The 22,328-nt window shown below is 42.6% G+C and overlaps 1 protein-coding gene across 2 annotated transcripts; it reads right to left on the bottom strand.

Moving 5' to 3' along the window:
* Nucleotides 1-71: 71 nt before the first annotated feature.
* On the bottom strand, nucleotides 72-20,144 carry brwd3 (bromodomain and WD repeat domain containing 3). 2 transcript variants are annotated; one of them, XM_026181886.1, is made up of 40 exons: nucleotides 19,845-20,144; nucleotides 19,611-19,669; nucleotides 19,477-19,506; nucleotides 19,231-19,290; nucleotides 18,187-18,337; nucleotides 16,067-16,165; nucleotides 15,762-15,922; nucleotides 15,355-15,576; nucleotides 15,019-15,119; nucleotides 14,849-14,919; nucleotides 14,359-14,459; nucleotides 14,213-14,253; nucleotides 14,018-14,122; nucleotides 13,784-13,934; nucleotides 13,557-13,691; nucleotides 13,343-13,471; nucleotides 12,937-13,162; nucleotides 12,716-12,856; nucleotides 10,872-11,052; nucleotides 10,655-10,748; nucleotides 10,403-10,573; nucleotides 10,184-10,260; nucleotides 9,910-10,102; nucleotides 9,691-9,801; nucleotides 9,498-9,605; nucleotides 9,014-9,138; nucleotides 8,843-8,925; nucleotides 8,639-8,750; nucleotides 8,426-8,487; nucleotides 7,848-8,003; nucleotides 7,624-7,744; nucleotides 7,402-7,527; nucleotides 7,222-7,291; nucleotides 6,787-6,837; nucleotides 6,558-6,701; nucleotides 6,240-6,392; nucleotides 5,961-6,130; nucleotides 4,522-4,610; nucleotides 2,505-2,639; nucleotides 72-2,402 (listed from the first exon to the last, which is right to left on the bottom strand). In XM_026181886.1, the coding sequence occupies exons 1-40, from the start codon at nucleotides 19,876-19,878 to the stop codon at nucleotides 1,567-1,569; spliced, it is 5,385 nt and encodes a 1,794-aa protein (XP_026037671.1). In that variant the 5' UTR covers nucleotides 19,879-20,144; the 3' UTR covers nucleotides 72-1,566. The 2 variants fall into 2 exon arrangements, with proteins under 2 accessions (XP_026037671.1, XP_026037672.1); XM_026181887.1 differs by having other exon boundaries at nucleotides 10,184-10,257.
* Between the last annotated feature and the right edge of the window lie 2,184 nt (nucleotides 20,145-22,328).

Genomic DNA, 22,328 nt, shown 5'->3' with positions numbered 1-22,328 from the left:
GGGGGGGGAGGCTGAATCGAAAGTGCCGCTGGCACAGTTCAAACATTCTTACACAAAAATGAGGTTTCATCTTATTTCTCTAATATCTTTATTACTCAGCTGCCACATGGAGGAGATAAATGTGCAAATATTTCCTTTTTCCTCATCACTAATAAAGTATGAAATAGATAAAGTAACCCGAGTATAATGCAATGGAAAAATAAATATTTCTGTGGAAGAGAGCTGGCCAGGGCATTCCTTTGCTTTTGCACAGGCTGGGTAGAGAAGGAGCTGCGGAAATAACCATGAATATTTGCAGGTCTGATCACTCAGAGTACAACAGCACTAAAAACAGTGGCTTTGTTACCCCCGAAAGAAAGAATACACCACCTTTACCCTTTAAAAACAGCACCCAACTCTATCTAAATAACAGTGCTGAAGAGAAGACCCAAGCAAGAAGAAGCTGGGGAAAGACATTTCCTTTCACATTCACAGACCAAGGACATTGAAAGGGATATTACTATGGTAATCTATTCTCCGTCTGCTCCCAGGGCGTCAAATACTGCTGTTGTGTCAAAACCACCAGTGTCTCAAAGAAATGCAAAGAGGTGGAGACAGTGTAGTGATTGGTTATAGAAACCAGTCTACCACTCAAATACAAAACAGTTTGGGTCTTATGGACCGCTTGGAGTCGCATTTAAACACAGCAGGTAAACTTTTCTTCTTCAACAAGCAGGTGTAAACAACAATCTTTTCCCTAACCAAGCAGTTTTTGGTGTTCAAATCTCACCAGCAAGTAAAAACTGAAAGAAAACAAAGTGAAATACAATGAAGCACCCAAATGTGACATAACCCCATCTCAAGACAACATCTGTACAAAGCCAAGAACAACAGCAGTATTTTATGCCCTGGGGTAAGAGCGTGTTGCCATTTTATTTTACCCACTTCTTCCTAATATTGCTAGTCCTCAGTTGAGGAGAGCACAATCAGATGGAAGTCTGTGCTGCAAACGAGAAAGGTTGACATCAGATACCTTAAGTGATTCTGCACCTGTGGCTGTGACCACTACCACAACAGTTTTGATTTACTAAGTGAAAAAGAAATAAAATTAAACAAAACAAAACTACAGATGAGCACCATTTTTTTTGGCATCTCCACATCCTTCTTTGGCGACCAGGAGCAAGAAAGGTTGCTGGAGGGAAGAAGGGGAATTTATATAGTGTTTAAAGTTCTGGACGTGAAACCACAGGATGAGGAGGAAGAAGACCAGAGCCATGTCGTAAGGGCTCTTCCAGAGAAGCAGTAAGGCCGAGGTGAGTTAATCCAGTTGGAGAGGGTCCGTGTTGAACAGAAGCTCTGTTGACCAGGGAAGAAAAAAAAATCCGTGGCAACATTTTATGAGCACCGGCTATCAGTTTGAGAGTCATAATCAGTCTTTAGATAAAAAGAGAAATCATATTTATATATTATATATACACACACACAAATTTGTATAAAAAGAAAAAGAATAATCCCTGATGTGTTACTCATGTTTTACAGTTCTTTCATTGAGGTTTGGAAAAAAGGGGATGGGTGAGGGGCGACGTGTCAGTGACTCCAGCCCATAAGGTGGCTGACACGGGCTTTCTCAGTCATACGGCGTACCCGTCCTGAGCGGGACATGCCCAGGTTTAGAGGGTCGTCTTTCGACCCATGGCCATCATCCTCCGAGTCGTCTCCGTATCGAACTGTCCTGCGGCCCTGGTTTCGTGTGTTGACCCGCCGAGACTTACACTGGCTGCCTCTCTGGCTGCTAGCTGCTGCTGGAGCTGCTGCTGCTCGTGTCTGCACCTCAGAGTTGTTATCATCCTCGTCCTCTGGCTCCTCCTCTTCCTCTTCTTCCTCCTCTTCTTCTTCTTCCTCCTCTTCTTCTTCTTCCTCCTCTTCTTCCTCCTCATGTTTTAAATCCACCTGTTGTTGCTGCTGCTCCTTCTCTTCCTCTTCCTCCTCCTCCTCCTCTTCTTCTTCCTCATCCTCCTCTGCCTCTTCCTCCTCCTCATCCTGCTGCTCCTCTACCTCAAGCTGCAGTCGTGCTCGTTTAGGTCCCTGTGCCTCTGTGTCCTCTCCTCCTTTGTGTCTCCTCTTTTCTGAGGCTGCCACCTTACCCTTAGCTGAGAGGCGTACTGACAGGCAGGGGGCTTTGCTGTAGTCGTGATCTCCTCCTCCCTCCACGTACTTTTCCACCTCAGAGTCAGAGCTGTTGTCGCTGTCCGACGATGAGGAGGAGGAGGAGGATGATGATGATGATGATGACGACGAGGTGGAGGACGACTCCAACGAGGAGCTGTTGGATCCTGACGCCTCCTCTTCATCGTCGGACTGCGACGTTTCTCGCAAGTGCCGTTGTCTGGAGCCGTTACTTAGGTGCAAGTTATTCTGGTGACCTGATGGAAAACAAGAGGGCGGCGGGTCACTTCTGCACCGTAACTTTGCAGAAACACTGAAAAGGGAAAACGTGCATGCTTTTTAGTTACTGCTCGCAATACCTGATTTCTTCACGGGAGTTGCTTGGCTGCGGGTCACCCGATGTGGTCCTTGATTTCTGCTCCTGACACTCGTCCCTGAAGTTGGGGAAGAAGGCTGGACGTCCTCTTCCTCTGCTACATTACCGCTTTGCTGAGCTAAAGAAAAAAAATAGACACAATGCAATTATCCATCAGAAAAGCTGAGAGTACAGAAGCAACTAATCACATTAGAAGATACTAGAAGCTTTTAGCAGGGGTGAATGTATGTAAGTCAGGTAACACCATCAAAAATAATGCAGAGAGCCTGAATGTCATTTGTTATATTCACCATTTTGTTGGGATGCTAACCTCGATATTAGCTAACTAACACTAAACAAAGTAGAGCCAAATGGACAAATTGAAATGGTGACCTGTTTTATAAGTAGGAAAATATACTTTGTTTGCCATTCCTACCATTTCTCTTCAGTTTCTCTGAAAACAGATTTTTTTGTCTTTTGTTTGGTAGCGTTTTCATATTTTCCTTTTTTCATGTCCCCAAGCTTTCAAAACTCCTTGATTAACATGGATATTTCATTAATTCTTCCATCCTGGTTTATTTTCCATGATTTGCTGACCTGCTACAGATTTAGTGACGATATAAATAGATAAATACTGGCTTGTAGCATGTTCCTAAAACTAAAAGCCAAGTTTACACAAAACCTTAGATTGATCAGTATCCACACAGCATCACCACCACATGCTAAAGGTGGGAAAAGTTGCCTGCATCACTCAGGCGGGAGATTTTATTGGCTGACTGACACCTCTAGGCTTGCATGGCCATGCTGAGTACGGCTTTCCCCTTACAGTTGATGTTTGCTGGACAAAGATTTGGGGCAGAACCACTCACTGTTTGTTTGCAGTTTGTTCAATAAACTAAATTTTCCAGACATTTCTAAAAGACAGGATTCTCAATATGCACCTTTGGTCAACTTTTCTTGCGCTGTGTCGCGTGTTACCTCTGTTGAGATGTGCCTGTATTAATCGTTACAGTTTTATGATGCAGAATTTGATTTAAAATGACAATTTTTAACTCTCTTAATTGGGGGAAACAAACTTTCTAGCAGAAACGGAAATTGTTTTTAGCATAGCATAACTAACAGCAAACAGTCACCACTTCCAACAACAGTAAAAAGTGATGCAAGATAAAGAAAAGAGGGCAGAATCTGCTGTTTGGAGCATTTTTGGCCTTGGGGGAAAAAAAGAAGCAAAGGAGAGAATTGCTTTTTGCGTCACATCAACTTTTGCTTAATGCGTTACTCAAGACTAACTGACGTCTTTCCAAATGAATAATTTGTGCCACAAAGTTTGGAAGGAAAGGTGTAAACAGAGTTTGTTTCAAAGCTGCACTTCCCAGCTCTGCTGCAGGAAACATCAACAGTAAGAAGCCTTATATTGACTTCAGTGTCATTACATGTGACCTCAGAGTGGAACAGGCAGCTCCTTGTTCCACACATGCCAGTTTTGTTGAAAGATTATTTTTTGTTTCAGTTGTGTAATTTTTTTAGTTTATCAAGACATATATGTTTCTACATCCTATCCAGTCCTGAAGAACGAGTCACTGTAAAGCTATGTGAAGACACAATTATGAAATAAAATGTGTGTTATTATAATTATTATTTTTTAAAGGTGATGCGTCATGAAACTGCAAGGCTTCTAAAATACTGGTATATAAATGTTCAGTCATACTGCCCCTGCTATTATATAATAAGTTGTTTAAATAAAAGTGTTTATTGACACTTTTAATGAGCCATCTGTAAAAGCTGAAAAAAAGAAAAATGACACTGATGTTACGCTTTGATTCACAGGAAACAAACATCTGTTAAGTTTTGATACAAACAACCTCTGCAGCTTTTCATTGGATTAAAACCAAACTGAGGTCATTCTGGTTTTTGAAGAGTAAGAACTATTACTTTAACCAACTCTAAGAGCAGCTCACTGCACGAGTCTACGCAGCAGAAGGATCTATAAAGCACAGAAAGCCACAACAGTGCAGACGTACCTTTATGTGATCTCTGAGAACGATTCTTTGTTGAGGTTTGGGATTTTTTTGGCTTTGATGCCTTCCCTGACTTGTGCTTTCCTTTTGAGCTGGGCAGGAGAGGGGAACAAGAAAGAAGCAACAGTTCAGAATTATTGTTAACAACTAGGGATGGGTATCGAAAACCGGTTCTTGTTGAGAACCGGTTCCCACTGTTTCAATTCCTTGGAATCGTTTGCCATTTTTGCAAACGATTCCCTTATCGATTCCAGTCGCCCCGAATGACGTCACCACGTTGCGGAGCGTCATTTACCTGGCAGGAAACACGGCGCGTAAGCGGCTCAAACGCTCAAAAGTTTGGTTATACTTTACGAGAACGGATGACAACAGGGCAGCTTGCAATACTTGCAAAGTAGATACTTCATCTAAGGGAGGAAACACTACGAATATGCAAAAGCATTTGCTCACAAAACACGCGATGACCTTAAATGAATGTCATGTTTTGAATTCCGCTCCGGACTCGTGAATCTCAACCCAGCAGCAGTGGTAACGTTTGCACGTCCTCTCCCGTTAATGCGGCAGGTAAATAATCAGCTAACAGTGCATATTATGTTAGCGCGATCTGCCTTATTACAAAACCTGCCATTACTGTGCATTTAGGTGACCATGATGAGAGAGACAGACAGAGTCTGGCTCAGATGCTGGCAGTTCTCCCTGCAGTCTACCGGTAGCGTCTCCTTTCAGGCCAGGATAGACGAATGTCACCGAGCAGTGACGAAGTTTGTGGTCAGATGTTTGCACCCATTTGCCACAGCAGATGCCCCCGATTTTAGGTAAGTGAATGTGTTTACTTGTAGGCAGGGACATTACTGGATATTCTTGTGTAATTGCTACTGAATAATTTATGTTATACTTTGTTATTGCTACAGAAGAATATTTATTTTATTATTTTACATTTACAATTTTTTTTTTCCTGGGGACCCTGTGACACCCATTGAAGAGCCGTAGGCTGTGGATCTCTTAAGATCTCACTGTTGGGTTTGTAAGGCCATGTTACTCCTAAATTTCTATCTTGTTCAAAGAGAAGATATAAAACAAAGTTCTAAGCTAATCGACCTTAGTGTTCTCCTTTTTAAAAAAAAAAAGGAATCGATAAAGAATCAAATCGTTAAACAGAATCGAAAATGGAATTGGAATCGTGAAAATCTTATCAATACCCATCCCTATTAACAACACAATAATAAATATAAACAACGACAGGGTGCCTGCAACTTTCAGCAGTTTCTGGAATCGTTTTTCCAACCACGACGCCTTGAAATGATATTAAAGAGAAAACATTTCTTTATTTCAGTACGGCACTTCTGAGATGCTTTCAGAAGCTGCAGACACTTTGATGGGCCCGAGTGAAAAATATAATCTGATAACACGGTGCGTCTAGGTTTGTGAATGTGGCCGGGTACCTGTGGGATGGACTATTAGGTGGCGAGCTGCCTCCGTTGTGCAATCTGTTCCTGTAAGTGAGATGTTGACGAGCCCGCCGTTCGTTCTGAATGGCAGACTTGTAGTCAGAAATGATGGAGATGATGTGTTTTTCAAAGAAGGCCGACAAGCTGAGGGTCATGGTATAGATCTAGAAATAAAAGAACGCGATACGTAAACACTAAACCAAAGCTTTCTCAGACTGCACCTATAACAACAGCATTTTTACAGAATGTTTTATTTCTCAGTGAACTACTCACCTGTGACTTCTTGTTAGGAGTGTATGCTTTAGAGTTGCTGAAAATGAGGCGGATGTCTTTGGAAAACTCCATGGGATTTTCATAATTTCCTACTGCCAGGGTCTCTGACACTGTACCCAGATCCATGGGAGTGTCAATGATGTCTCGATAGTCCTGAACGAAAAAAGAGTGCAGAAACGCTGAAGAACACAGTGCTTCACCTGAATGCAACTTCAGTTTTACACTTGCAGCATGCACTGCAAATGCTACTTTAAGCTGTAAAAAGTGTCTGGCATGTGTGGTTTTATTTCAAATGGAGGTTTATCCTGATTGTTTTACCGGATATTCAAAGAGATCCACAGGCTGCCTGAAAGGTTCGGAATTCGTGGAAGCTGTCATTCGACGCAACAGCTCTCGACATTGACCTCGCCAGGCTTTCGGATCCAGAACCACACCACGCTTCTTAGAATTTGCAGTGCCTCCCTGGTAGAGACAAAATGAAAGTCACTGAGATTGGGACAACAGCTGGGAGGTTAAAAATCCTGTCAAATATCAACTGCTGCCTTACCCGGTGTCCTGTAGATGTTCCTGGAGTGTCTGAATCTACGTCCAAGTCAACCTGCAAAAAAAAAAAAAAAAAAAAACCACATAAAAATCCATGTTTCCATTTGCTTTTTGGGACATGTGAATGTAATGCAGTGATCTCCAGCTGGGATAGCCTATGTTTCCTTTTCATTTCCAAATCAAACAAGAAACAAAGGCAACGTCTACATCAGGTCATTAATGGATTACTGGATAACAAATACAGTTGGCTTCCTAAGCTAATCTCTAGTGCAATGGTTCAAATCACATCCTAAAATAAAGTAAGTAATTTTGTAGGAAACATGAAACATTAAAGACCTTATTTTCTTTTCTACTGACTTTTTCAGTGATCTGCAGGAATCCTATAGTCAGTCTAATAATACAAACCACACAAACGCAAAAACACTTGTGCAACACCCACCTCAGCTTCACTGCTGACTTCAGACTTCAGTTTACGATACAGATCCAAGACGTCGATGCAACTTTGGTCCCTGAATGAGGCAGCGGGATCAAGGCATCAGAAATGTTTGTTTTCATCATGGTCACTCCACTGTTAAAGCATCGGTAAATTTAACACAGCAGAAACTCTGTCAAGTCTTACCCGATATAATGAAGGAGAACATCAGTCACCACCTTGGCAGCTGCTACAATGGGGCTTTGAGGTTCATTGAAAGTGCGGGCATTGTGTTCGATGTAACGCACCTCCCACATTAATGCAGAGATCCGCCTGGAGCAGAGGAACGCATCAGTGGTTGAAACTCAGACGTTAACACACCAGGACTTTGAACTCATAGAGAAGGTTTATGAGTGCATGATGCTTCACCTGTAAAAGCGATTCTCCAGACGTGTGCGGATGGAGCTGAGGTCAGTGGGGTAAGCCACTACGGTGCAGTACAGAGGGTAGTCCTGCAAATTTACCGGTAATGCGAACGCCTTGGCTACATCTGGGGAACAAACACAAATAAAATCAAACCTAGCAAAGGTCAGGAAAACAAGGTCAGATTGTACTTTACCGCAAAGCTTCATCAATCCTTTTGGGAGGCATACCCAGTGTCAGAAGCTGATCGATGCCATGAATGACTCGCTCACATTCTTCATCTCGTGTATGAGCCCCCCATTCACCTTCCTGAGGCTCATAGAGTAGAGCTTTCAGCTCCTCTTCTGCCACCTCTACACCATCACCAACCTGCTCTGGCAAAGCAGCTGATGGAGCCACAAAAGTGTTAGAACATTAAACAGCAGTTAGTAACCAAGAAAAAAAAGGAGAGAAGTAAAATACTTTTTTTTTGGTAGTTAAAAGTTACACTGCAGGCTATAAAGAATTCTCTGGGTTAAAATTAATGGAATAGAGTTCAATAAAAACACAAACAGTGTTTCTATGGTTTCTATGGTTATTCCAATAAGGACACGGAAATGAAGGGCAGACAATGTTTTTGTTGTGGGTTTCTACCCCGCTGTTAGATGAATGAGATCAAATGTGTTTCTTTTCAATAGAAATGCCATAATGTGCAGTATTTCACTTTTATTGGGTACGATTATGTTTGACTTTTTTCTGCGTCTTTTATCTTCTGTAACAGAGCGCCATATTTCAAAATAATACACACATTTCAATAAATATTACTGACCTTCCTCAGGAATAGGCTCCATATCCCAGGGACTCATTTTCTCCCGCTCACCGTTATCCCATCTGATGAAACAAATGTGATAATATGCCACTAGATCATGCTGCGTATGAGATTAGAGATGCTTATCTGATTTTACTGTGGAGAAGGTGACATGAAGCCAGCAAAAAATAAATTAAAAAAATTACAGCGAGCTCTGCTCACACACAGACGTACTTTACTGCGTAGCACTGAAACAGGCTGTCGGGATACTCTGGCTGCAGGGGCTCTTGATCCTCCACAGAGCCGAACCACCAGGCGTCGTCAATGATGCTGCGGAACCTCATGCCTGAACAGAGGATCAAACTAAGGTGACGGACAGTCCTTACAATTTTACGTGAGCAGTAAATACAGGAAGGAGACTGCTGGGGAGTGACTAACCAGGTTGCCAGTTGTGCTCTTTAGCCTCGTTGTAAAACTGCTGCAGTACCAGAAAATCAATGACATCAGGCATGTCATGATACCTGGGAAGTGTGGGAATGAAAAAGTGGTCAAATACATGTGGTCACAGTCGTTTATTACATTGAATATACAAGTATTGCTCATGCTCACTTTAAGGAGAAAGACTCATTGGTCATTTTCCCTGAGACTGGGTCCAAGAACGCCACTTTTAAGCAGCAGAGGGTAGGAGGTCCCACTTCATACTTAATTCCAACCACTTTCACAGATTCCTGATCCTGAGGCGGAAGGAGAGAAAAGGAGGTCAATGCAGCTGTACAAACTCCTGTAAGGAAGGATTACTGTGGCATTCTGTATATTGTGTTTCAAGAGATTCAAGTTGTTTTCATTTACAAAAACAGCAGCAGATTGTGGTGAACTACCGGGGTTGAAGGGGGACTCAGCAGAGAGCTTAGAGGCTTGCTAAGTTTTGCTCAGGTCTAAGAGCAGTGCAAAGTGAGTGAGACCACCAGGTTACCGCTTTCAGGTGGTTACAAAAATTGGCTGCCGTTTTCAGACTCTCCAAACAGCTTGGGCACTAATGGAGCATGCCGGGGCCGATACACAGCACTTGCTATTATATAAAACTGTGCCTCACCCTGAGGTTGAGTCTGTTCCACGGCTGCTTCTGAGGGTTGATGCTGTAAGCCTTAGCTCTGCGAACAGCCCGGACGTAAGCCTGATGGCCCTGTTTGAAGTAGATGAGCTGGAGGAGGACAAGAGAATCATGATTTTAAAAAGTGTGATGTAACATGTATTTCCTGTTTGATATTAGGAGCGTCAGTCCTTACTTCATCTCCCATTTGTGGAACAAAAGGAGAGCAGCGGGGGACAGTCTCCATAATCCAAGATGGCGGCAGCCACTCTTCCGCATCAAGTCCACCCAGAGAGGAGGTGGGTTTCTGAGTGTATATGATTTACCACATGTTAAAGTACATACTCGTGCCATGTTGTGTGACAACTAGCAAAATGTGCTTTTACTGTGACTACTGCAGCTGCAGGTGGCTCACTTGTTTGGTCTCCTTGGACTTCTTCTTCCTCTTCTCTTTTTCCCTCGTCCTTGCCTCCTTGGCTTCGTTATCTCCTTCTTCCTCAGAGCTGCTGTAATCTGGAGGCTGTACAGGTCTCCTGGTAGGTCGCTTTGGCGGCTGCAAATTGATCCCAGCATCCGCTGTCCAATCAGAATATTCACTGGAGGAATCGCTGAGAATCAAAGCGGGGTATCGTCAGGCAGGTGATCGGACTATATTTTGAAAATTCTCCTTGATCAGTGTGTTTATTTACCTGGAGCTGCTTTCACTCTGCCACCGAGCATCACCATCTGAAGATGCATCGGTTTGCTCCACCTGTTCTTCTGCCTGCTAACAAAAATACATCCAAAACCTTCAGTATAACACGAATGACTGCTAACAGTTAGCACTTGTTTCTGATTTTATTCCTGTTTACTAAGTGACCTTATAGCACGGTAACTTTACAAATCAAGCAGAACAAGGTGAATCATACTTCTCCATCACTCTCCGAGTCCATCTGGCTGTTAGAGGTACGTCGGTTGCTGGGATTTCTACTCCTGGTTCCAGGACGCCGGATTTGAGCTGACCGGGTTTGATAGGCATGGCGCTTATGAGTTTTCTTCGTGGGCCGCAGGGAGCGCAGGCGTGAAGACAAGAGATCGCTCTACGAAACCCAAAATATCAGGAATGAATCAGCACATGTGCGATTTCTGACGTAACAATAGTGACGCAGAAAATAGCGTACCTTAGGTGCACAGGTTACTGGTTTCTTCTTCCTCTCAGCGTAGTATAGAGAACATTCAATGTCACCTTTGGCTTGTCTGCACTCCTCTGAAACTCTTAAAAATAAATTTAAAAAAGCATTTTGAATTTAAAATTAAAAAAAAGATCTCCTTGCTTTAAAATCAAATCTTTCTATGCAAACCCCTTAAAACTAATCTAATTCCCTTCATCCTCCTCACCTGAATATCCCCTGCAGCACTTCATTGACCACCACTCTGCGGCTCCAGGCCAGCAGGTCCCTCTCGGTGGCCACCTGACTGGGAAGGGCGTTATGCTGCATTTGCCACACCCCATCCACCTGCCCACTTCTGCGAGGTGCAACAACTGGAGAGGAGGGCACCGCCTCTGCGCCTTCACCAGCTGAAAACAAGATTATATTTTTTTTCTTTTAAATATAATTACAGGTTACTGGGGACAAACTCCACTTTTGGAAAAACTTGACAAGAAATGTTTATGTTCAGAGTTTTGCAAAAACAGTAGAATTTCACAAGTATAACCTCAGCCACTGAGAAAGAGCCAAAAATGTTCTCTTCGATTTAATTTGAGTTTATTTATATAGCACCAAATAAAACGAAGCGTCGCCTCAAAGCGCTTTATATTGTACGGTAAAGCCTAGTGGTGCAAGGGATGAAAAATCTCACGGTTCGGATCGGATCACGGTTTTAAGTCACGGATCGGATCGATTTTCGGATCAGCAAAAATAGGGGGGGAAAAAGACAAAAATTCGACTCGCCATTTACTTATAAGTATTTTTAGCCTATTAAAAAACATTCAACTGAAGACTCATTCCACGCACTTATATAAAAACAAATTAAGGTGCAATATGGACATTATGGACCATGCTGGGCATCCTCTGCACACGGCCATAAACAACCAGAGGAGTCTGTTCAGTGACAGGTTGCTTCTCCCAAAGTCAAGGACCAGCAGACTTAAAAACTCCTTTGTCCCACACGCCATCAAACTGTTTAACTCCTTGCTGGAGGGGAGAGGGAGGGGAAACGGGGACAAAAGGAGGGGGGAACAAGTAAGCTGTAGCGCCTTTTCACTGTGCAATAGTTTTTGTTAATATCCAACGGTGTAATAGACTCACAATACTTGAAATGTGCTGTTCCCTTGTATTCTTATTCCTATTTATTCTATTTATTCCTTTTGTATTCTCTGTATTTATATATATGGTGTATATATGGTATATTTCTGCTCACATTCTGCAACTTCTGTCGGTGCTGTGCTACTGGAAACTGAATTTCCGGGAGGAACCCATCTTAGGGATAAATAAAGTTTCATCTAATCTAATGTAATCTATAGGGCAGTACAGGGCTTTGAATCTACCACTCTGCTGTGATATAACGAGCGGTCACGTGGCTTTGCGTTGCCCTGGAGGTCCACCCATTTGTATTTAGAGCAACAGAAGATGCCTGGGACAGTTCAGCCATAACTTTAAACCTTTCATGCTCATACATGCTTGGAATGATCTTGTCACACTGAAGTGGATGCGCAACGAGATATCATAGCGTGGCTCAAGCACGTTCACATCATCATATCTTTAGCCCGGTCGGATTGGGCAGCAAAGGGCTGCTTAAATGCCGCAAACTCCTCTGCTCCGCCACTTGGACCGCTAGCGCCGGCCATAACAACCGCTTAACAGACTGACCACACGCACCATACACATACTTTTTTTTTTCCTTTTTTGAGTCTTCGGATCACGTGCGTACCGAACCGTGGAGTGGCATCAGTTCTTATTTCGGATCAACCGTGATCCGTTGCACCACTAGTAAAGCACCTGCAATATTGGAGAGAAAACCCCCAAAAATCAGGCGACCACTTGGCAAACAGTGGGAAAATAAAAACTCCCTTTTAACAGGAAGAAACCTTCAGCAGAATCAGGCTCAGGGAGGGGCAGCCATCTGCCGTGGCTGGTTCTGGGAGAGGGGTGGGACACAGGACAAAAGACACTTAAAGTTTTGAGAAAAACTTCAATCATTTTGAGTAAAAAACAACAACAAAAAAAACAAAAAACACACACCTTCTTCCCCTTCTGCCTCCTGCTCTGCATTCTGACGCTCATCTTGTTCATTCTGCAGCTGTCTGATGAGATTGTCCAACGGGCTTTCTCCATTTTCTGCCGTTTGCTGGCCAAGAACCTGCTCAACCAACTCTCCATCATCTAAGTAAAGCAAGGAGAAATCAAGCATCAAATACCATCTGTCACTTCTTCTGAATTTTCACCTGTGAATCTGTGCTTACTGTTAGCCATGTATCCCATCTGAGGTATTAGCTGCTCTTCCTTGCAGTTCTCCCGTCCAGGCACCAGGCGCTGGTAGTGAGAAGGATGAGGATTCCCGTCGACATCCACAAGGAAGGGTGGAGGCATGAGGTGTGGCGCCTGTTGCGTCTGCTCATCCAGGACGTAGTTATTAGAGTCACGGATAAGAGGGCGATAGTCCGTGTGGAAGAACATCTGGTCGGGAATCTGGAGGGGAACAAGAACAGCGCGCCGCCACAGGGTGACACCGATTCTTATGATTAAAGAACAAAATGTGTAATCACAAATCCACTGTGCTGTCCAAATATTTATTCTAAATGTTCCTTTAAAAGTGAGGAAATGATAGGGGTGATTGTTTTGGGCAAACAAGACTCAGCTAGCAGTTACCTTTTCATATGGTCTGCTGCAGCCAAAACCAAAGATGAGCAAATGGCCGTGTGAGTCAGTGCAGGCAAAATGCTGCCCATCTGCTGAGAACTTGCAGTCAAAAATAGCACCGTGGCCTTGGCCCTCAATCTGCAAACAAACATTTAAAATTGAACTTAAAGCTGGTGAAAAACAAAGCATTGCTGGTAGGTGATGCTCGCTGAGGATCGGTTACCATGTTGAAGAAATTGCGGATCTTGACTCCTTTGGTTAGGTCCCAGATGTAAATGTTGCCATCGTGGCCGGCAGATAACATGATGCGGGAGTCAAATGGATGAGCCTCCAGCACAAACACCTCGTCGTCATGACCCTTGAACAGAGAGACAGCACAGACAATCAAGTAGGCCAATTTGCCATTTTACACCGAATGAGCTTCAGATAATGTCGGCTTCAGCTACTCACAGACAAAATGTGCAGCAGCTGTCCTGTGGATGTGCTCCACACTTTGAGCAGGTAGTTTGACACCGCTGTGATTATGGTGCTGTCAGTGCGGTCCCAGGCAACCATAGTCACCACCAACTTAGCTTTGTCGTCCCCTGTGGCGGCAGTGCTCCTAAAAAGAACATCCCATCGGACGTGAAATATGATAGCGGCAGAAGTGCCATCACTAAACACTACGAGTCTTCCCTCTCTTACCCTGGAAGCCTTGCAGCCATGTCTAAAGTGGTGCTCTTCCACTCCTGCTGCTGGTAATGCCAAATCTTCACCGTACCGTCGCGACTGCCGCTCACGAACCTTAGGCTGGACACACATACGCAGTTATTCTTCGCACACTTGTAAAACACACAAAAAATATTTGAAGTCCCTGCAGATTTGAGCAAGCACACTCACCTGTCACTGTTATTGCTGAACTGGACGACCACGACTTTATCCTAAAAGCACAAAAAGTAGGAAAGAATACAAGTTGTGTGAACGAAGCTTAAAAAGCACAACAGAGCGGACCAAGCAGGATGTAGTGACTAGATGCTGTTTCTTACCGTGTGAGCATCCATCTCAGAAACCTTCATAGGAGACTCAGCACCAAGATAGTAGACCCTGATCATATGATCAGTGCCTCCAGTAGCCATGAACATGCCACCTATTAACAGAAGAACACATTCAGTCTACAACAATGACCCTCACAGTGTTCTGCCATACTGTATATTAGTTAACTTGTAACCATTTCAAATGATGAAATGCTTTTCATTTTGCAAACACACTACCCTATTTTTTTAAACTGCGGGCAGCATTTATTCCGTCACTCAAATGAGATTCTCTTATATGCATCTGTGGAAGTTTGGCCTGGTTAAGTTAATATCTTAAAAGCAACAAAAGTTTACCTAAAATAGGAGATGGAATTGGTTTTCAACAGGAGCCACAAAAGTAAAAATTAAAAAAAAAAATAAGTGCAGTTATTAACTGAGCTGTGTTCAGAGCAGCTGAGATCATGTAACAACAAAATGTTGCCTGGCATGGAGATACACTTACCACTGCTGAAAGATGAAGTGGAGACTTGCACCCCGGGCCGTGAACGCTCCATAAACTTGACTGGATGATCACTGAGGGGAAGGAAAAACAAAAAACAGAACCTGTGGTTATCTTAATGAAAACCACCAAGCAACCACTAAGCATGCCACATTAGACGCCTCAATACTTACTTAAATTTCATGGTGAGCGAATGCCACTTCCAGAAACACACCATGCCGTCTGCACCAGTTGATGCCAGGTACCGAGTTGTTCCTCTAGCTGCTGGACAAAACTGGAGGAGGGAGAGAAGGAAAGTTGGTGTTGGTTAGTCACAGGGAAGGACTGTGCAGCATTTCACATAACAAGCCAGCAGCAGGCCCAGGTCAAGTGCTCAAGATAAGGTGAAAGCATTAAGTAGATGAATTTGCTTTCAAACATTTAATTCCTGTATGATGTAGTCAAGTTTTTAGTTTTATTTGATACTTCAAATGTTGTAAAAGGGCTCTGCACTTTCTTTTAAGTATCACCTGTATGGATGTGATAGACGCAGCATGAGCCTGCAGCACAGTGATGGGCGCACAGGTGCGTAAGCACCACACTCTGATGACTTTGTCACAGCTGGCAGAAGCAATGAGGCTGTTCTCGTGGTTGACAGCCATGTCACAGATCTCTGCTGAGTGACCGCGGAGTGTTGCCAGGAGCCGGCCATCATCTGTGGCCCAGATTTTTACCAAGCAATCATCAGAACCCTAAAAACCAATCCGACAGCAACACATTAATAAGACAGCTCCACTGGAAACCACCTTCAACTGAAGCTCCATGTTGTGTTTTGGAAGAGTTCAGTAGTTATCTTAGATCTGGCACGACAACTGGAAGAACAATCACTAAAATAAAATAGACAGGGATGATGAAATAATAAGAAATTCTTACTCACCGTAAATATTCGACGACCGGTACGGTCAAAGGCCACACAGTAGACTGAAGAAAGGTGGCCAAGGATACGTTTGTGTATCTTCATGTGTTGGTAGGAGGAAGACGGCAGAACCTGGCCAAAACGACCTGTGCCTGTGGCCTGGCGAGCACCCATGATGGACACTTGATGTGAAACACATACGAATAATTAGTAGAAGCAACACACTGACACTGAAAACTTAATACCACGGGTCTAAGTGCTTAGTGGAAATAAAAGGCATAAATGATATATTGTTGCAAAAATGTTTTTAAAAACAGTTTACACACCAACATTAGGAGAACTTCCATTGCTCACTGGAGGTTCTGGTGGACGTCCTCGGTGGAGTGCAGCGACAGCTGAGCCACTACATACCTTGTGGCTACAACCTATGTTAAAAACAGTGAGTTGAAGAATGAATGCCAAAAATAATGCACTATAGCCCCTTTACCATTAGTACCTACTCGGATCGACTCGCCTCAGATTGACTGGTTTTCCATTACAATCGAGTACCACCTCATGTGTGTAGTAGCTGTTACAGGAACATGTCCGAGAGTCCCATGACATAATTAGTATGCAACACGAACACTACAACAAAGGTGGACATCAAGGCAACAATATAGCTGCTGCTCAATCTGTGGCTTTTCATCAGACTTGGGGACCACAGCATTGTTTTAGTTACCATTTCCCTCGTTGCCAGGTTTCAAAATTGGCGATTTAGATTTTCACAAACAAGACACTCTCATGACTCTTTGGGTGACGTCAATAACCTACCAATTGGTGGTATGCAGTCTGATGCACACTTTAGTACCTGCTCAGATCGCTTGGAACCCTGGCCAAGTAGGTACTATTTTAGTACCTGGTACTAGGGCTGGGCCATATTATACCGTTCACGGTAATACCGGTATAATGTTAGGCAACGATAGGAAAATGAAATATCGCGATAGAATATGAGTAAAACACGCATGCGCAGTGCCTTTGTTTTCATACGCACATGGCTGATTGTTGAGTGAAACAGATGAACCAGAATTGGTTTGTAAAAATGGTGCAACTTCAGTGATGTGGAACTGGTTTGGTGTTTGTCTGTCAGATACACAACAAAGCACATTTTTTTGCAGAACATGCAAGCGGCCGTCGGACTAAGATGCCCTTAAATCTGGGAGTAATCTGGGTCCTAAACTCCGTATACTTCAGGTCAAACGAAAACTGCAGCATCACTAAGAGTTAAAAACTGTCTAAATTCTTTCATCTTTAATAAAAACGATCAGCGTTGCTGCTTTACCAGGTGTAACTATGAAGTTTAACTTCCAGGCATCCATGAAAATAAAATGTATTACATTTAACGGAGTTAGAAGCTAGCAGGAAGCTAGCGGAAGTTAGCTCGCTAGTTTCGCTAGTTACCTAAGCATGATATAGCATGTTCTGACTGAGAGATTTCTGAAAAAAATCAAACGTACAGCTCTGCTATCACTTCCAACATAAATGAAGACAGGAAACTAAACAGCAGTGACGTTTGTAGGGTTATTGAAGTTGAGCTAGCTGGTATATAATCATGTGCTACGTGATCGCTAGCGACACAGCTATGTTAGCATAACATAAACAGTGAAGCTGAAGGACGAACACTAACACTTTTCCACTTATAAAAGTTAACGTTAAGGTTCCTCATGGTTAGAGACAAATGCAATCGCATGGCAGGATGCTGTAAAAGGACCAATCTTCAGTCAGGAGAACAACTGAGATAATCCATCCACAATACGAGGTTAGTCATTAATATACTGCAGCAACATGGGAATAGAGCCGCTGCCAGAGAATTCAACATTAATGAATCAATGGTACAGAAGTGGAGGAAGCAAGAAGAATGAGTTTAATAAAGTTTGATTTATCTGACTGCTAATGTGCCTTATAATCCCGTGCACCTTATGGTCCGAAAAATGCATACTGCACACTGCAGTTTAATGTTGCAAAGCACCTCTTTTTAACTTCAGTGGATATTATACATGGTTATGCTCAGTATATGTCAGCCTATTTCTACTGGAAATGCCTTTTGGTTAAACTTTCAGCAAGGAATTTGCATTTGCACTGTTACATTTTTATAAAGCTTTAATGTACATAAAAACCAGCTTCTTGTTTAAGTGAAAATAAATGATAGGTTGTCTTTTTGCGCTAGTAATGTTGTGGAGTTGTATTTTGTCTCGCATCAATTATATCGTCAGTTATATCGTTATTGCAAATTTTCAAATATATATCGTGATAAATATTTTTGGCCATATCGCCCTGCTCTACCTGGTACCAGGTACTAGAACCTAACGGAAAACCCTGAAAGCTGTGGTGAGTTAATCCGAGTAGGTACTAATGAAAAGCACAAAATAAATACATTTAAAAAATCATAGAAAAACAGGAATATGCTCACTTTTGCTGGTGCGAAGCAAGGACTGTCTTCCCAGCCCCAGAAGTGTCTGGACTCCAGGAACACAAGGTGGGATCTCCTTTTCTATAAGTGGGCCTATCCGCTGGCAAATCCTGAGCAAATAGTCTGCAGGAATGTGCTGGTTCAACACCACCTGCACACGTCAGCGATGGTAATTACATATTAATACAACAAATAACAAAACGACACACGATTACATCAGCTGCATTGTTACGGGTGCTAAAATAAACTGTTATGTTAATTTAAACGACTCTAGACAATGGCATAATCCTGAAAAACCAACTGAACTGAATTGATCAGCTAACTGATCACTGAAGAAACGACTATTTTTAAATAACCAACAACAGAACATGGTGAAACAAAATGTTCTGCATGCTGGTTACCACTGCAAATGAGAAAAAACAAAACACGAGCCTCACTTTCTGTAATTTAAGGTGATTATAACATTAACTGACTCATTTTCAATACAGGCAAGAAAGATCCAATCCAAACAGCTCTGCAATCACACATAAGTAGCCTGCAACTGTTTCATTTTCCTCTTCCTGTTTATTGCTGCCTGATATCATAATGTGTGCATGGTTTTGTCATGCAGATAGTTGGAAAACAATCAAGGGAACGGGAGGGAGAGGTAGAGAAAGAGGAGGGAGAGAAAAGCTTGCAGCGAATCAAAAGAGCTTCTTGCTATTCTTCCGGTTCGCTCGCCAACGCAACTGCGATATCATTGGCTCCAAAAGAAGACTGACACGGCGCTGGATCTAGTTCAGCCTATCACTATCGGCTCTTATCTTCATTCTCCGCCCACTAGCCCACACAATAGCATAGCCTGTATATAGTTATTTATCAACAGGCCTGCACTAATATGGATTGTTAAATAGGTTAAAATAAATACAAACATGCTGAAAACACGCCGTTTTGGTTGGTTAAAAGAATTAAAACGTTGACATCCACGGAAAGGTTATTGTCAACCGAAAGCGGAATAAAAAGATCCATATTATTAAAAAGTTATTAATGACTATTCACACTCACCCAATCTTGGAAGTTCCGTTTGTATTTCTTCCCGTCCCAACTCCATCGTTGCGGGACCAACTAAAGTTAAAAGAGACGATATCAGAGAGGACACAAAATTGCGAGGCTCGTCCCGGCAGGGAATCGCGCTCCTTTATTTAGCATCGATCAAAACTACTAAAAAGCTGGCCCCAAAAAGCGTCAAGATGGGCATCACTACGGAAACCGCACATGAAAATAAACTCAGAAAGGTTCAGCTGAACCTACCTCATACTCCTCCAGCTCCTCGATCAGGATCTAACAACACAGAGACACAGTTAGCAACGGATGCTAACAAACCTACTTATTTAGACGATTTTTAACCAGTACGACTTGCTTTTTTGTTTATCGTAGGGTATTACCTTTGCGGCTTTTTTACATGGTCCAGACTGCAGAAATCTGGCAATGAGGTAATAGAGTTCTGAAAAGAAAAACAGTAAATGAGCTTGGTACTAACTGAAGTAGCTATTGAGCGGAGCTAGCGTTAGCCAGCTCCGGGCTGCGCTCGGTTAATTAGCTCGCTACCTGGCACACAACTGGAAACAGTGTAAATGCAAAATATTTAGTCGCGAATTAAAGCAGCGGTCAGTACTCACCAGCTTCGATTTGTGAACACTGTTCTCTTGCCATCACTTGGTAAGACAGGCGACATTAAGACAAACTGATGTTTTAGCTCGCTGGTTAGCCGCCGGCTAGCTAAGAGTAGCTAGGTGTGTGTAGCTAAAACAGGCTAGTGAATGGCCTCCTCTCGCAAGTTGTTCCCATACTATCCGCTACCTTGGATTAGTGCCCTCTAGTGAATCAACACAGTACCGGACGGAGTGCTTTCTTCAGAAAGAATGAATCCATGTTACAAATAAAACTCGTTCAAATTTCACAGATTTTACACAAAAATTGAATGTTAATACTTTTCACTGGTAAGATAACATTTTTCAGGATTAATAGTTTTCAGTTTTTCAGTTTTAATATTATATCAGTTTTAATATTTTAAAGGGTAAATGTATTCGTAAATGTATTTTGTTATTTTTATTTATTTATTTGGGGGGGCACCAACGCTATTTTGTGAATAAAAATATTTGTGGTTTGAAATATATTGTTGTCAGTCAATATACAGTTGCAATTGTTGGAGCAATCTCACTGATCTTAATATATTTGGACATACAAAAAGTATTTCCAAAAGTTTTCAATCAGTTCATTTTCTAGTAGGTACAAATCAGTGACTGTAGAAAACAGTTATTGGTACAAATGCATTCATCTTTAATATGAGGAGTGTTTTGGTTACAGTCTCTAGCATCTGGGTGTCATTGTGGAAGAATCATCCTTGACTTTAACAGTAACAAAGAAAATATGCAGCTTGTTAAATTGTGAAATAGTATAGCATTTATTTCCACCAGCTCACCCTTGCAAGGCTGAGTTCTAAAGAGTGGGCTTGAACATCATTGCCTTTGTGTGGAGACAACGTTAGAGAGGCAGGGTTGAGAGGGTTTGGGCATGTGCAGAGGAGGGATAGTGGATACGCTGGGTAAAGCATGTTGAAGATGAAGCTGCCAGGCAGGAGGAAAAGAGAACAAGCATAGAGGAGATTCATGGATGTTTTTTGTTTAAGAAGGTTCCTAACTCAGTGAAGTGACTGGAATTATCTGCTAAACAGCCAATAAGAGCTGTTCTTAAAATGCTTAGGATGGGAGCTCTAGAAATAGAAAGCAGACTGTATCATTTTTCAACAGGTAAATATAAGAAAAGAAGATGTATTTAATTTTACAGGCTTTTAGAGGTCCATCCATCTTCATCCGCTTTATCCGGGGCCGGGTCGCGGGGGCAGCAGCCTAAGCAAAGAGGCCCAGACCTCCCTCTCCCCAGCCACCTCCTCCAGCTTATCCGGGGGAATACCAAGGCGTTCCCAGGCCAGCCGAGAGATATAATGGCTTTTAGAGGTAAATTATTGTAATGCTCCAATCACAGGTTTATCCATTCAGTGTTTTCTATAGTTTATATATAAAAACCCAGCCATTTCACTTCAGTGATAACCAGAAACAGCTCAAAGCCAGCAAACCCTATAAAGGAAGTGCCAAGTGAGAATGAGTGATGGAGGCCTAATAAAAATATTACAAAATAATAAGGCAATTACTAATAAAAATATGAATTTTTAATAAAATAATTATGTAATTCACAAATGGGAAGAATTGATGGATGATCAATATTTTTTTATATAAGGTATAGATAGAAGTCTCTGGGCACTGTGTGTGAGGTCCCAGGGGCTGAGACTCAGGTGGAGCTTTATCCATAGGAAAGCTGCTTTGTTTTTAACAGCTTCACCAAATGAACCTGAAATCTGTGTTTAACAGAAGACCTGTAAGATGTGTAGAAAAACACCTAACATTATTTGATTGATCATGGACAGTTCCTGTGATAATTAAAGTACTGTTACTGTGCCACCTGGGTAAATGTGCACATGGCTCAGATATTAGTCTACTACACTGACACAGTTCCATTAATAGCTATATTCTGACAGACATCTCACTGTGTTTGTAACAGACTCAATAGAGAAAAGTCTCTGGGCAATCCTAAGATAAAAAAAAACTCAGTTTAGATAATTTCTGATATGTTTCATAACATGCAGCAGCAGATCTCAGAGAATGACTCGGCCTCTGTGTGGAAAGGTTTTAGGAATATCACCAACTACAAAACCTCCCACTCCACTGATGACTTGCTCTTGGCCAACACCCCCAACGACTTTTACTGCCGTTTTGACGAGCCATCAGGCAGCCTTCACACCTCCAACAATAGAGGCACTTTGGACACTCATTCCCCCACCTCTCCCCCCTCCATAGAGCCATCACCACCTTCAAACACTTCACCTACAACACCCCCCTCCTCACCCCACACAAAAGAGGATTTCACACCACCTCCTCCCACCATAACTCTTCATATTCATGAAGCAGGTGTGAGGAAGCAGTTTAAGAGTCTGAATGCTCGGGAAGCTCCTGGCCCAGACGGTGTGTCTCCTGCCACCCTCAGACACTGTGCAAACGAGCTGGCCCCAGTGTTTTCTGGCATTTTCAACTCCTCACTGCAGGCAT

This window comes from Astatotilapia calliptera, chromosome 10 (genome assembly GCF_900246225.1).
Source record: "Astatotilapia calliptera chromosome 10, fAstCal1.2, whole genome shotgun sequence".
Classification (NCBI taxonomy): Eukaryota; Metazoa; Chordata; class Actinopteri; order Cichliformes; family Cichlidae; genus Astatotilapia; species Astatotilapia calliptera.
Note: the sequence above shows the minus strand (reverse complement) of the source record. Positions and strands in the feature narration are given on the sequence as shown.